This window comes from Podarcis liolepis (genome assembly GCF_965112155.1).
Source record: "Podarcis liolepis genome assembly, chromosome: 5".
Lineage (NCBI taxonomy): Eukaryota > Metazoa > Chordata > Lepidosauria > Squamata > Lacertidae > Podarcis > Podarcis liolepis.
The window spans coordinates 73,665,421-73,681,675 of NC_139556.1; the positions used below are offsets into that span (position 1 = coordinate 73,665,421).

Sequence of the window (16,255 nt, forward strand, 5' to 3'; positions counted from 1 at the left end):
CAGCTCTACAATTCTATGACTCTAAGTACTGCAGAATAAGCATTTCCAGAAGTCCTACTAATAATTGTCGTTATAAAGGATTGTTATGGAAATACAAACAATGCATGGAACAGCCTTAGTGGTGCCAAAGAAATTGCTTTCGACCTATTGTTTTGTGAATGAGATCCATCTCTGCTCACCTTCATGGGTTTGGCTCCTTCTTCATCGGAACTTTTAAATTCAATACAGACTGTTATATTCCGTGCCTGTAAGGAAAAGGTGCAAATGGAAATTATTAGCTCATAAATTACATGCAAATTAAAGACGTGTGAAATACAAGGCTTTGTTCCAAATCTGGCACTATGCTGCCAAGTTGAGAGCAAACCAGAGCAGTGTTATGAAGCCAGAAAGAAGACTGCGAAATATTTAACCTCTTATCAGCTGGAGTATATGAACACAGAAAGCCGACCCTTCACTTTTAAAACTTGCTTTGGTTATAATTCACATTCTGTATATAGTAATATTCAAAACGATCATTAATTTATGTTTATTTTTTCAGGTTTAACACTGGAGTTCTGTATTTGGACATACTGTGTTGTTAAATGTGATTTTTTTTAAACAGGGTATGTCTATGTGGCCGAGCCCTGCTTTAAAGCAGGTCTCATTTATTTCAGTGAAGCACATCTTAATGAAGTGTGTTTAGAATCAATCCTAGTTCCATTACATTGTAGCTGCTTCTCTAATGTCATTAACTACTATAGTTTGTCAGATCATTAACCCTGATTGAGATTTTGGAAAACAAAATGCAATTTTTAAATTGAGCAAAAGAAACAAACAGAAACGAGAGGCCTATTCCACAGGAAAGTCTGCTATACAGGTCCAAATGCTATTGATAAAATCAACAGGTCTTATTTTTACATAAATGCGTGTACAACTGGGTGTTCCAAAGGTGAATAGGGTTCAGACATATTCTATATTCGTTGCAAACTAAGGGCCAAATTATCTCTTGGTGAATGGTTATTAGGAGCACAGTGAGCTTTCAAGGAGCAACGAAGCTAGCATTCAACTGCTTAATCGCGCTCAGATCCCTTGTGAGAACAGCTGAGGCCAAGCAGCTGAATAATTGAAAGCATCACTTAATTGCTAGGGATCTAACCTATGCACTGAAAGCTGCTTGTGAATCCTTCAGTTTAAGGGAATTGAGATTTTAGTCGCAAACTAGTCAGTAGGTAAGTCCTGCTGAACAAAGAGGGACTTACTTTAGAGTAAACACACTGAGGGTTGCTGTGCTAAGGCTCTTGCTTTGGCATACCTTGTTGAAGCATTTTTGGCTATCATATTTCAGATGTTTGGGATAGATGTAGATTTGGTTTTTATATACTCTATAAGTCTGGGAGTACTTTGTCGATTCTTGGACAAATTCTTCCACCTCTACTGTGGGCTGATGCTCCTTGATATCATTGAATGGCTTGATTGGAATAAAAGATGATGTTACACAATCTTGAGAAAGAAAAAGAAAGAAAGAAAACCCTTTAGTCACAAAACTGTAGCCTTTTACTATTATGGGCTATAATCTAGAAAGCCCAGCAAACACAGCAGGGCTTCTTATACCTCTTCCCTACAACCCCCACAACAACCACACCATCACAGTTCTTGATGAATCAATCAATCAATCAATCAGACGTTGGTTTTCTGGGTCAAAACTCATACTTGGCTGAGCAATATCTTGGTGGGGTTGGGGAGTGCTGAATCTTGGAAGATCTGAAATATTCAAACCCTGCTGGGCACCCAGCAGCAGTGAGGGATGAATGGTGCTTCCCTCTCATCTGTTTTCCTTTCTGGGTAATTTTTTGGGGAAGTTGGGGGTTCCCTGGGCTGGGAAACCCTCCAGAACTGGCATATTATATCCTCCTGTTTGGGATAAATATTTGGGTAATTGGAAAGCTTTGGACTGAAGATGTATTCAGTCCAATATAACACTATGTAAAGATACACACTATGTAAAGATGCACACATGGGCATCCACAGAGTGGGAACTGGGGCAGGGGCTTGTTTCTTCCCAACTGGATGAACCGCAATCCACAGATTCCTGGCTTACCTTTTAAAAAGAGCATAATTCTAGCATGTGTAGAATTTTATTATTTGTATGCTGCCCACCTGACTGGGTTGCCCAGAACATGCGATACAAAAGTAAAATGTACATGTACTATTCATCTCATGTTTTTGTGAGAAATCAGCCTGCTTTCCCTGTTCAGTGTTTTACTTTCGACCTTCCCCCACCTGGAAAAATTCCTGCAGATGCCTATGGATGCAGAATTTGTTGAAGGAGGAAATCCTATTAAACTGGCAGAGGAGGAACCACGAGTGATACATATTTCCTTTGTGCATGTTCTTATGGCTCATGTGAAGATGGGGGATATTATCTCTTTCCCCTTGTCAGAAAAAAGGGCATCTCTTTCCATCACACAAGGTCTGAAAATGTATGGGAAGGAAGACTAAGACAGCCATGCTTCTACTTTTGCTGCTTGTATGGAATGTTTGAAATTGCAAATGGTTTTATCCATGAAATTCTGTGGAGCACAGATATGGTGATGTGCCATGCAGCCTAGTGTCAGATGTGTTAATGGTACAAAATCTGCCTATCTACCAAACTCCTTCACAAAACTCCACTCCTATGCAAAGCAACCACAGAATCAATAAAAACAATCCTTTTTTTAAAAAGTGATATTCATCCCCCCCCCAATTAATCCCAGTGTCTCATCACAATGGTTAGCAACTTCTTAGAAATTATAAATTGGAATCATACTTTGGTGCTCCAAAGGTACAGAATCAACTGTGATTTCTAAGCTGCCAGGTATGATCTGAATTTTGTTGATCTTCTCTGCCCTGCAAACATCAGAGGAATATTTTTTAAAGGTGACGCGGACGGAATAAGCAAGAGCAGTTGTAAGTGAACACAGACATTGATCACATCATCACCGTATGTTTGAAGCACTCTTATACCACTTTAATAGTCATTGTTTTCCCCAAAGAAACCAAGGAATTGTAGTTTGTTAATGGTGTTGAGAGCTGATAGGAGATCTTTCACAGACCTACAGTTCCCAGTACAAATTAATGGTGGGACCATCATATAAAGCAGCGGTTAGGGAACTGTGGCCCTCCAGATGTTGATGAACTACAACTCTCATTATCCTCATCCACTGGCCATACGACTGGGGCTGATGACAGAAATAGTCCTGCAACATTTGGAGGAAACCTGCCCCCCCCCAAGTATAAAGGAAAATGGAATTAGTGATTTAAGGCACAAAGAAAAGAATAAAGCAAAACATTAAATTTTAGTGAACTGCTGAACTACAGCAAAATCCATTTTTCTTCTCGAATAGAAGTGAGGTAACTGTCAGGAAAAGAACTCTTTTATTTAAACTTATTCCTGTTATTTTTTAGCAACAATTATTGTAATAATGGTAGGAAATAACTCTGAGCAATATTCACTGTATTGTCATTCAGCTACGCCTAGCTGAAAAAACGGTGTCAGCTTCTGTATTGTAACAATGAAGGGATGAAGAACGAAGTGAAAGCTCTGTCTAGGTGACCATTATTCCATTGCTGAAAGCTCTTCAATGGCAAATTTGAAAAGCATTATCAAGGCTAGAATTGCTAAGCTGTATAGAACAAAGCCTTGCTGATGACGAATTGCCGTAGATTCTGAAAAAGCAAACTAGGCTGGATTCAGCCACTGAAGATTAACTTTGTACTGCAACCTGAAGTACAGAGTAACCCTAGGGCTCTCTCTGCCCTTGGCTTAAGAGAAAACCCAAAGCAGGCTTATCCTGAGAGTCCTGCTAGGGAGCTGTGAAAGGTAAAAGGACCCCCGACCATTAGGTCCAGTCGTGGCCGACTCTGGGGTTGTGGCGCTCATCTCGCTTTATTGGCCGAGGAAGCTGGCGTACACCTTCTGGGTCATGTGGCCAGCATGACTAAGCCACTTCTGGTGAACCAGAGCAGTGCACGAAATGCCGTTTACCTTCCTGCCGGAGCGGTACCTATTTATCTACTTGCACTTTGATGTGCTTTCAAACTGCTAGGTTGGCAGGAGCAGGGACCGAGCAACAAGAGCTCATCCCGTTGCGGGGATTCAAACCGCCGACCTTCTGATCGGCAAGTCCTAGACTCTGTGGTTTAATCCACAGAGTCACCTGTGTCCCTTCCCAGGGAGCTGTACACAGCCCTAAACCAGTTGGGTTACCAGCTACTGTATGGAGCCTGAACATATAATCAAAGTTCCAAAGACGACACAGAGGCCTTGCTTTGTTAAATTCTTATAAATCATTGAACATGAACAGAGAGGGGTGAAAAAGACCCTTAATGAAATGAAGCAGTTACTGGATGAAAACCACTCTGTACGGGACTCTGTAACACTCCTCCATGAAATGCATCTATATATCTTTAATTCCTACACTTTCCCCTTGCTTCAACTGAAATTAATTCCATTCAGCACTATAATCAAGCGGCCATAAAGTTTGTTAATGCAGCAAACATCTCTCCAGTTTTCCCAAAGAGCTTTGCTGGAAACCCACTTTGGCATGCAACTGACTAATGTGAAAACCATTCCATGTAATGTGGTTGTTTTGGCATTCATCGCTTCTGTGCAAACAAAACCATTGATGCAAAGCAGTTAATCAACACAGCCAAGCAATGATTCCTTACCTTCTGTATTCCGTGACGAGTTTCATTAAGTCATCCGTTGAAATTTTGCTACTTTCTTGCCTGAACAAAGGTGAGAACCGGGAATCTCTGTCAATATTTCCCTGATTATCTTTAAAGACTGGTCTGTAACAAAGGGGAAACAATATATTAAATGAAAACCAAGCTATTGTTAATTATCTCTAGGGATGCATGAGTTCCTTCCTTTGCCGCTGAGTTCTACTTTCAAGCTTTCTTTTTACTAATTCCATCTTTTATTTTTTTAAAAAATCCCCAAACCTAAAATAAACATAATTTATCTAGAGGTTTTCAGCAATATGTCAGTCAGATTGTGGCGTGGGCATTGAAATCCAAGTAGTTCAATAATATTCACACCACACACCAGATTTCTGGCAGCACTTAGGATGATATCAAGGAGGTACCTCCATTCTTGTTGTGGGTACAAGTCTATGCAAATATACCTGGGAATAAACTAGGGTGACCAGAGCACCTTTAATGGTGGAGTAGATGAGGGAATTGCTGCCTTCTCATGCTACAATTAAAGGTCCAGGAGTCCTGTCCTCTTACACTTTTTGGCCACCTTGGAACAAACCTCACAGAATAGAGTGAGGCTGACTTCTGAAGATGCAGCCACAGGGCTGCAAAATAAATAAATAAATAAACAAATAAATAATCATATATTTATACCCCGCCCATCAGGCTGGGTTTTCCCAGCCACGCTGGGCGGCTCCCATCAGAATATTAAAAACACAATAAAACATCAAAAACTTCTCCAAACAGGGCTGCCTTCATATGTCTTCTAAAAGTCAGATACAGTGGTACCTCAGGTTACTTACGCTTCAGGTTACATATGCTTCAGGTTACAGACTCTGCTAACCCAGAAATAGTACCTCGGGTTAAGAACTTTGCTTCAGGATGAGAACAGAAATTGTGCTCCAGTGGCGTGGCAGCAGCAGGAGACCCCATTAGCTAAAGTGGTGCTTCAGGTTAAGAACAGTTTCAGGTTAAGAATGGACCTCTGGAACGAATTAAGTACTCAACCCGAGGTACCACTGTAGTTGTTTATTTCCTTGACATCTGATGGGAGGGCGTTCCACAGGGCGGGTGCCACTACCGAGAAGACCCTCTGCCTGTTGCCTGTAACCTCACTTCTCGCACTGAGGGAACCACCAGAAGGCCATTGACGCTGGACTTCAGTGTCCGAGCTGAACTATGGTGGTGGAGACGCTCCTTCAGATATACTGGACCAAGGCTATTTAGGGCTTTAAAGGTCAGCACCAACACTTTGAATTGTACATAGAAATTCTGTAGCATTGCCATGACATGACAGAAAGTGTTGGGAATCAGGATGTTTTCCTAGGATGCAGCTTTAAAGAAGGGCTGAGCAAGCTTAAGAGCTCCAGGATCTACTTTGTATTTACTACAGTCCAGTGGCGTAGAGTGGGTTGTCAGCACCCGGGGCAAGGCAAGTAATTTGCGCCCCCTAACCCGTGGATTTTAGCACTCGAGTCTCTTCCGCGCCCCCCCCCCAGATGTTGCGCCCGGTGCGGCTGGCCCGCCCTGCACCCCCCACGCTACGCCACTGCTACAGTCCCAAGGTAAGTATAAAATAGTGGCTCAGGGAGGGTGTAGATGGAAGCTGAAGGGGCCGTCAATGACTGAATCAGTGTTGAGGGGGACACCTGCTGTTTGTTCCCTGGGAAGACTGAGCTCACATGAAAGTCTACTCCCCATTTCACCTTAAGTTTTCTCACTTCAGCAGCCTTATTTGGGGGTACAGTGGAGTTGGGAGACTTTGGGTTCTTGCTGTTGTTAAGCAACTGTAGGCACATGCATACAAATAAACTGGCTTCTTTTGAACTCTATGTGCAACATCTCTCCCTCCCTATTCCTTTCCTAAGAGCTCTCTGTTCCCCCTTGGTATGAGGGATCATTATCCTTGGTCTTCCCACCCTCCACATTTTGTCTTATCATTTTGACATCGCTTCTGTAGCTTACTTGAAGATGCAGTTGTCCCCAACTTGAAAATAGCATGCTTTTTTTTTTTTAAGGAACAAGGTAAGCCAATGTGAAAATTATTCTCTAGAAAGGAAACACAGGCTGAGGATAAGATGATAAGAGTGACTTTCCACTGAAGTTCCCAGGAAGGGTCTATTTTTCTGATTATGGATAAAGTTTATGATATAATTGTGACAGTCGGCTTGTACGGTATATCTTTTTCTTCTATTTCTTCTTTTCTCTCTTGCCTTTTTCTCTCTTCCTTTTTATTTCTTATTTTGGTTCTCCTTTATCCCCCCCCCCCAAGACTAGTTTGGCTTTTATTGTATTTTATGTTGAAAATTTTTCAATTTTTAATTTTTTTTTAAAAAAAGAGTGAGTTTCCACCCAGAGAACTGATAAGTTTAGGTTCTGATACTTCACCTCTTAGTTTTAAGCCCTTCCTTCATAAGATATACAGGTTCAGATTCTCCACCACTGGATATTGGGGAAGCAGTTGGTTAGGTAGATATAGAATCAGACATAAAGGATACTTCTAATATTACAAGTCATTGAGATATTCTACATATTGGATTCTAAAATGGTCTGGTAATATTCGGTGCTCCAGATGTTGTTCAGTTCCCACTCCCATCAGCCCTAGCCATCATGCCCAGTAGCCGTGGGATGATGAGAGCTGTCATTCACTAACATCTGGAGGGCCACATTTCCCCCCACCTTTTTTGAAAATAATAGAATAATAGAATGGAAGGAAGGCTATATGGAAAATATTTTGTGGGAAATGAGGTCTCCAAGTACAAATCCTATTTGCAAACTCTGGCAGCTGTGGTAGAAATATGAGAAAGGGAGACTGACTTCTCACATTGTAATTCTAATGTGTGCTGCAATTATTGTCTCTTGGGAAAGTGTAGAGGGCAACAACCCAAATTCCAGGACACAGAAACTTCTTTTGTGACAAAGGGCAGTTTTAGTGGTCAGCTTGAGATCTTGTCAGATTAGGAGTGACTCAAGAGTAAAGATTACATTATGGCTGCATGTGCCTGCTTTAAATTATAATAGCACAAAGTAAAATATAAAAATCCACATTAAATGGGAATAGTACTATAGCCAGAAATTAAAGAAATGGAAAGCACATTCACAGTCCAAGATTTCTGCTTTTCATCATAGCCGAGCCACATTTTGCACAGCATGTTGTGTGTGTCTAGTGGAAATATCTATTTATAGCCTTGTGCAATTTACTAGGGCAAATTCCACTTTGTGAGCTGAAAACATGGATAAATCTACGAACTCCAGGAACTTTACTTTGGTTATGTGAAGGGACTATTGATCTACAATTACCAGCCGTGCTAAAGCTATCCTGTGCTTTAATTTAAATGATGCTTTTGCAGTCTGTGAGCTACCTGTATAAGGATTGGTACCTTGTCTGTCCAGTAACATATAAGAGCAGGAATTAAATGGGATGGGTGTGAGATGCAGTTACTTGCCAAGTCAATGCCACTCACTCGACCACTCTATTTTAAACTAGCATGCAATTTAAAATAGTGAAATGAAATTCCGCCCAGCCTTGAAAAGCACAGAAAGGTGAAACAGGAAGTGGGTGAGAGAATCATTTCCCCAACTTCCTTTTTCTGCTCTATGTAGTTTTTAAAGATCATATCAGCAGCTGAACAGAAAGTGGAGCGACCAAGAGGGTAGGAGAGAAAGGGGAACAGACCAGAAAACTGAGGAAGGGAAAGCAGAATGGCCAGAGGGGAGAAAGGGGTATGTCACAGGAGAGAGAGAGAGAGAGAGAATTGCTTAGAGGGTGAAGGAAGATACACATCCACATATACATATACATATACTGGTCCAGTGAAATGCATCCTCCCTACCCCAAAACACAAATGAGTCACCCATTGAGCTTCACAGCTGAGTGGGGAATTTGAATTCTGCTCTCTGCTCTCCTAGTCTAACCCTCTAACCACTACCCTACATTGGCTCTCTTTCTTTCCTTGCCCTGGAGAACTATACCAATTTATAGTCCTCTATATAGGGGTAGTGCTGTTGTTGTGCCTGGCTGTTTCAAGAAGAAGGGCCAGTTCCTTTCGCAGCCTCTGTTGGTATGATCAATTGCTGAAAATGACATTCACAAAGGCAGCTACGTACCGTACAGACCAGGCAAAAGGCATCCGGTATTTCCCCAACTTGCTGCAGAATTGCTTGTTGGATTTTAACACTCTCTGGGCCCACTAGGGGGAAAAACACACAGATTAATAATTCCTATAAAGAAAACTATCTGAAATCCCATAAACATACTGTAAATGTTACCCTGCTGGATGATCACTAGAAGTTTTAATTATTCAGAAGGAAAGAGTGACACGAAAGCTGCACATTTCAAGCACTTGTTGATTCCTCCAACCAATGGTCTGCCATAAAATTGGAGGATGCTCATTTGTCCATTGGGCCCGACCCACTTGCCAGTGCAGGACAAGACAGAGCAAGAGCATCTTCAAGAAGTGGCTGTCTATCCCCCTGCTTGAAGGCCTCAAGAGAAGGGCAGCCTGCCACCGCTCTAAGTAACTGGTACCATTATGTTGGTTTCATCAATGGACCTAGTTGAGTTATGGGAGGGGAGGGATTTGTAACCATCAATACCATAGCCCAGCAGGTTCCATTACTTAGCTATCAGCTACTTAGACAATGGGAGTACTCAGGCAATGAGAAACAAGCAGAAGCAGATCATTCATAGAACTGAAAATCCACCGTGGTCCTATAGATTGCTAAAGCAGGTTCTGAGGAGGTTTCTCAGTACAGTGTTCGACTTGACCCCTGGATTGCGAAAGGCATTCCATCTTTCGACCACATTACCTTGTTAGAGTCTGGATTCCTTATGTAAGGTTCTGCACTGGTGGCAATATTTCCCATGAGCACCTTTTCAATCTTTGCCACCAAAACTATTTCAGAATGAGGGTTACTTATGGAGAAAACAGCCTGTGGAGACAAGAGGTGAAATTCACTAAGACAGAAGAAGTCCCAATATGTGAGAGAAACATTTAAATAACTAAAGGCTCCCATGAGCCAAGCACAGCTCTTGGCTGAAAGGGCAGCGACTATTATACTACTGAGCCTAGCAAGTCACGCTGAGAGCCTTTTCAGCTAAAGAGCAGAAAAAAAGGTATAAATAAATAACTATAATTTTCTGCTTTAACAAGTCAAAAGCAAATGCCTGTGGAACTAGTGAAGTTTTGGGTACCTGTTTTGGGTACTTCAGCCATTCTTCTGGAAACCCCTTGACCTGTGGTTCCTCGTCTTTGGTGCCAGCAGACTCAATAGTACCATTTTCCAATGAGGGTGAAGGACCTGACATCATCTGTCTAACCAGAGTATGGTTTAGATCCACGTGAAAATCAGCAGAGAGCTTCCTGCTGTCCCGTATATCAAAAAGAGCCACACTCACAAAGAATGGCTCAATCTGGAGGCAAAGAGCAGGAACGAAAAGTGAAAAATCAGAATAATAGCAGGCTAAAGCTGCAAGGTTGACAGTGCAATCCTATGCACTGTAACTCAGATTAAGTGGTATAAGGGACTGAGAAGCAGCAAGAAGTGACTTCAACTCTCACCATGAAGGAGAATTGGCCCCATTCATCTCTGAGAAATGGCCATAGCTTAGTGACAGGCAGCGGTGGAGCAAGCCGATTGGGTGCCTGGGGCGGCACGTGTGCCTTGCACCCAGGGCCGGAGCCAGCCGCCCGCGGGGTGGGGACAGCCAGAGCGGGATGCTCTGCGGGGTCTCAAAAGAGTCTGCTTGCTTCCTTCCACTCAGTTGCCCTACAGCTGAGGGGGAGGTGGCGGGCGGACCGTTTGGGGCAGGTTGGAGCTTGCGGGCACCCAAGCCACCACGTCATTCTCAAGAGTGGGTCGGCATTTTGTCACCCCCCTCGGTGGTGACACCTGGGGTGACCCGCTCCTACTGCACCCCCTTCCTCCGCCCCTGTCGCCAGGTAGGCCAGGGAATGCTCCCTGTCTGAAACCCTGGAAAGCCACTGCCAGTCTCACAATACTGAACTAGACAATTGGAGACAGTATTAGGAAGTTTCCTCTGTTCAGTTCAGGCAACTTCTTTCCAGAGGAGTATATATAGGTTTGAAGCCCTACGCTGCAATTATATACATGCTTATATGGATCATTGTACTCAATGTAGGGCTGCCATGCATCCGGAATTTCCTGGACATAGTCTGAATTTGTCTGTCGGAAAAAATCCCTTCTTTTGTGGGGGGAGATTTTGCAAAAAAAAAATCTCAACAACTTTTGTGTCCGGATTTTCACTTTGTGAAATATGGCAACCCTAACTCTATAGGACTTACTTTTGAGTAGGCATGGACAGAATTGCATTGTTAATCAGCTTAACAAGCAACGTTTTTGCTGATTAATGCACCTGGGTAAGTTTTAATTGGGAAGGCCAAGTTTTATTTTGTTTGAGACTGCATTGGGTCTGTAACTGATAAAAGTAACTAAAAAGAAAATGCTTATTATGGTGTTTTCCTCTAAGTTTTTAAAGAGTTGGATTAAGTTTAGCCAGTAAATGAAATCTGGTTTACATTTGAACTAGGAATCCTTGTTTCAAGCTAACACTGGTCAGTTTTAACAAGGCAACTTCAAACAAAAAATTATGAAGCTGGCATATTGAAGGAACCAGACTCTGAAACCCGAGTTCCTGGCTTGAATGTAACGCTAAGCTCAGATTTTTTAAAACTGGAAAGAAACCTGGCAGTCCTCCTGGTCACAGAGGATGGGGAGAGGAGTGTGCAAGCCCACATTTCATTCATGCTCAGTGAGATTCATCCACATAGCACTAAACCATGGTAATGTGCGACCCAAGCAAATGTGTGCATTTTCCTTTTAAATTAGTTTGGCTGTTGTTTGTTCGAAGATATGCTTTCAGCTAGGTTTATAAAATGTGTTTCTATCAATTTCTGCAATTTCTATTGACCTGTCCCAACCCACTGACTAAGACTCCGTATGTTAGTTGCTTGCTCTTCACTTTTTGGAAATCCTGCATTAGCAAATAAATAAAATAAAAGCAATTATGCACTCGTCCCATTCTCACTACAGCTATGATTTTGCCAGCATTTTCATCCTGCCAAAAAAGTATTGACTGGCATGTGCAAAATAAATACTGCTGATGTCATCTGCTAATGAAAGAAACCAATGTCTTCTCCAAAAACCACAGAAATTGCATTGTCAGAACCTAACTGACACAGTCCCTTCAACCTGCCCTCTGTAACATAGACACTGGCAAAAATCTGATGCTCCTGAACTGGTATTTTGTAATTTATTCCAAGGCAGCTTTTATTTAGTTCCTAATTTCAACAGATACATTATATTTTGGACTTCTGCAATAGTTATTTTTTATTTTGTCATTTTGATGTAAAAATTAGAAACAGTTTTCTGGAGAAATGTTAAATTGGATCCAGTATAAGCTGGTCATGTTTAAGTTCCATTGAAAGTTGTAGCAAACTTGTCCCATTGTTTTCAATAGGAGTAAAGCATGACTAGCTGAGCCTGGGTCCAACCCATGGGCTGCAATTCTGCATTCTATTCCATGTGCAGTGAGATGAGTTCTATTTCAGCTTATAGACTGCTCCAAGGTCCCTCCATCAGACAGCAGACACTGATCTTTGCTCCCAAGGCCCCATGCCCCGAATTACATTACATAAAAGTGAATAGGTAAAGACACACAAACTCATTTGTTTGTATACGGTTTGATCTAAAGCCTGATGCAGCCAGCTTTTGTACTGATTAAGGTCAGGTAGTTGCAAGCCCCTATTAAGATGGATATTAAAATGAAAAAGAGGCTTAGCATCATGTTTTTATTTCTTTATCTTAAATCTAGAAGGAAACTGTGTTTCAAAAATATGTGTACATTCAGTGTTGTTTATATAAATTGATTTCTATAACATCACCACTCTTTATACATAAATAACAGCAAAATAAAAATGCAGACTAAAACCTGCTGTTTTTACCAAATCCCCATGAAAAGCAACAGGCTTCAGAAGGGATGTGAGTCACTCTCTTGAGGAAACAAAGCAGTGGCTTCATTCACACGCAACACTGGCCATAAACCATGGCTACAGAAACTGCACCCGTGCAACGCAGTTCAACATCTCTGCTTTGCTCATCCTATCTTTGAGCAGGGAAATGAACCACACAGCACATCTGGCTTAGTATTATGTGGGAACCAGCGCTCATGGGTTGTTTCTCCCCAACAGGGCCAGCAAAAGACATTACATAGCCTGAGACTGGCACAGCTATCCTTTTCTGCCTCCCTACCACTTCCTCTTTCCTCTCTCATTGCCGCCACCATCTCCTCCCACGCTCCTGCTCCATATTCCTCTTCTGGCCTGATCAGCCACAGGTGCTTCTACCTTCACTCTGAGGAAAGAGTGTGGGGGGTGGGGAGTCCTCCCCCAGAGCAAGGCATTGTGGGTAAGGTCACCAAAAGATGGCCTGGCACTTTAAAGTACAGCTCAAAAATGCATTCACAAATTTCCTTTGTTCTTTGTTCTGAAGATTTGTTCTTTCAGCTCATGGTTTGTTTATTCATTTATATGTATTTATTGCATTTATATCGCACCTTTTCTCCAAGAAGCTCAAGGTGGCGAACGTGGTTCTGCTACTCCTCATTTAGTCCCTACAAGAACCCTGTGAGGTGGGTTGTGCTGAGAGTCAGCGACTGGCCCAACATTACCAAGTGAGCTTCATGGCTAAGGGGGGATTTGAACCCTGGTCTCCCAGGTACCAGCATTACCCTCTAACCATTAGTACTTGTTTGCATGTGATGCTAAGACAGCAATTCCATTGTTTGTTTCTCCTGTCCAGGAAGGGAAGAGCAAAGTGCAGACTGCTTGAACTGTGTGTACCACCATGCAGCTCATGGAGAGGCCAATGTCCCTATGCTTTACTGGCCAATATTTCTCCTGACCATGGCCAGTGTCTTGATATAAGCCCCCCTACCTCTGCTTATAAGGAACGTGGGTGGCTCTGTGGGTTAAACCACAGAGCCTAGGACTTGCCGATCAGAAGGTCGGCAGTTTGAATCCCCGTGACGGCGTGAGCTCCCGTTGCTCGGTCCCAGCTCCTGCCAACCTAGCAGTTCGAAAGCACGTCAAAGTGCAAGTAGATAAATAGGTACCGCTCTGGCGGGAAGGTAAACGGCGTTTCCGTGCACTGCTCTGGTTCACCAGAAGCAGCTTAGTCATGCTGGCCACATGACCTGGAAGCTGTATGCCGGCTCCCTCGGTCAATAAAGCGAGATGAGCGCCACAACCCCAGAGTAGGTCACGACTGGACCTAATGGCCAGGGGTCCCTTTACCTTTACTTTACCTCTGCTTAAGACTTACATTGGTGACTGGGTCACTTTCATTATCAGAAACACAGGCCTGAAGATTCAGATTAAGGGATTTGCATGTTATCATGATTCGCTTGGCATCCTTTTCCTGAAAAGGCTTGAGCAATGAATCTGCTGCTGGAAATTCCTTTCTTTGAGGATTCAAGGTCTGGAATAAAGACACAGGGATAATTAGCTGATTGAAGTTAGTGTACAGAATTTATAGGGAAAACAGACTTTTCTGGAAAATAGTTGTAAGATCAGAGATCCAGTGACAGACAGCATAAAATTCATTTCTTTACAAGCCAGTTTTTGAAGAAAGACAGTATGTGGGACACTCCTGATAGTTCCAATGCCCTCATAATTGTGATGAATGGTGGCCCTGGAGGGAGTTTTCTCTGTGGCAGCCCTTAAATTGTGATTGATTGAGTTTACTTCTATGCCATTTTCCCACAATGAGCTGTGGCCAAAGCAGTTTACAGCAAAGATTCAAAAGATTGAAATACAGAGCATTAGAAATACATGCAAATATACAAAATACAGAGCAGCATCAGTAAACTGTGGAACTCCCTCCACACAGAGCTGCATTTAGCATTTTCATTACACAGCTTCCATTGTATGTTGATTATAAGCCTCTTTAGTCTGACCCTGGACATTTAAGGTATTTTTTTTGTAGAATCCACCCTTTCCACTTTGTTTAATTTATACTCTGCAGCTTTTGCTTAGAATTGTTTTAACTTGTCTTTATTATTGTATATAAACTGTTCTACTTTTTTTTAATTGTATGGTTGTATTACTGTAATCTGCCCTTGGACCTTACAAAGCAATAATAAATAATAAAGGCAAAACATTGAGAATGACACAGCTGTCTCCCCAATGGACATGCTGGTCACTTTTAGCTTTCTCTCACCTAACAATATAAAGCAACAAAGAATAATACTTACAGCAATATCAGGATCTAGGGAGAATAGATTCAACCTATCCATATTTCGAGATGCTCTGACAGTTTCTTCTGTTTCTGTGAGGTACTGCAACAACAACAACATCCCCTTATGCTACAGGTAAACATCATATTAGCTCAAATTGCTTCATGTCAGGGGTTCAAATTTGACCCACAAAGCTATTTTCCTCCTCCCTGCAACACACACACACACACACGTATTCAAATTTATAATTTGTGTCTCTTTGTTTCTGGTATTTCTCCCTCTTTTTGAATGTTAGCCTGCAAAGCAAACCCAGGTGGGAAATCTACATTTAATCTGGGGCAGAATCTCTAAAACATTCAAGAATATCACCTTGCTGTAATTCAGATAATCCTGTCTTATTTTGAGTAATTCATTTAACTTAATTATTGACCATGTTTAATTTCATCCAACAGTGTTGTTTGTAATTAAAATACATACTTATTTCCAGTGCTGTAGCAAATTACTTCAGATGCACCAGTACAACATTATAAATTATAATTATAAATTTGCCAGCAGCAAAGTAGCAAACACCAAGCTGAAAATACATAAACAGTAAGTGGCAAGGCAACTCTTCAAAATCTGACACTATGTATGCAAATTGTTGTAAGAGAGTCAAATTTACATTCACGTGCTCTGATTTGGAAAAACCTCAAGCTGTTTGGATAAATATTTTCCAAACCAGTTTTTTCCCCCTTTAATTGTAAACTCACTTTAATCATGAAGCCTAAATGATTTCAGTTTTGTTTCCTGCCATCTACAAGATCCTTGTTGTTAACAATGAAAAAATATCATGAAGTACCAGTATTAATGTGGCAGCATGTACTGTGAAGAAAATTTAACAGGTGCATTCTGCTATGCCTCATATTTCTCCCAGTACTATTAAAAAAGTTTGCAACTGAGGTTAACCACATAAATGGCTCCATAGCAGCTAAGATGCCTTTAGAATGGCATGTGGACAAAGTCATCTGTCACAATGTCTCCAACAAGCCAAATCTCCACCCATTTTGCACCCGGTACTATACTAAAATGATACATCTTTAGATGGCAGCTGTTCCCAGCAAAACCTATTCTCTCCTATCAAAAAAGGTTAGATTTGGAGGAGCAATTTTACTAAATGGTTGAATTTACTTCAACAAGGACTAGTGATGGAGACCAACTTGGATGCTTTGAAAGGGGATTAGACAGATTTATAGTCAAGATGGCTAGTTTCTACCTCCACTGTCACAGCCAGCATATCTCTGAATA

At 41.7% G+C, this 16,255-nt stretch overlaps 1 protein-coding gene across 21 annotated transcripts in view; it reads right to left on the bottom strand.

Annotated features, from left to right (window-relative positions):
* The window catches only part of DOCK10 (dedicator of cytokinesis 10), a 202,484-nt gene that overhangs the window by 59,857 nt on the left and 126,372 nt on the right, over positions 1-16,255 (bottom strand). For all 21 annotated transcript variants that reach the window (XM_083506256.1, XM_083506255.1, XM_083506269.1 and 18 more), the window contains 9 exons: positions 14,990-15,073; positions 14,059-14,214; positions 9,911-10,129; positions 9,526-9,648; positions 8,824-8,906; positions 4,687-4,809; positions 2,786-2,865; positions 1,292-1,479; positions 180-245 (listed from right to left, as the gene is read on the bottom strand). In XM_083506256.1, coding sequence (XP_083362382.1) covers positions 180-245; positions 1,292-1,479; positions 2,786-2,865; positions 4,687-4,809; positions 8,824-8,906; positions 9,526-9,648; positions 9,911-10,129; positions 14,059-14,214; positions 14,990-15,073 — 1,122 coding nt within the window. The remainder of the gene's footprint in view (positions 1-179; positions 246-1,291; positions 1,480-2,785; positions 2,866-4,686; positions 4,810-8,823; positions 8,907-9,525; positions 9,649-9,910; positions 10,130-14,058; positions 14,215-14,989; positions 15,074-16,255) is intronic.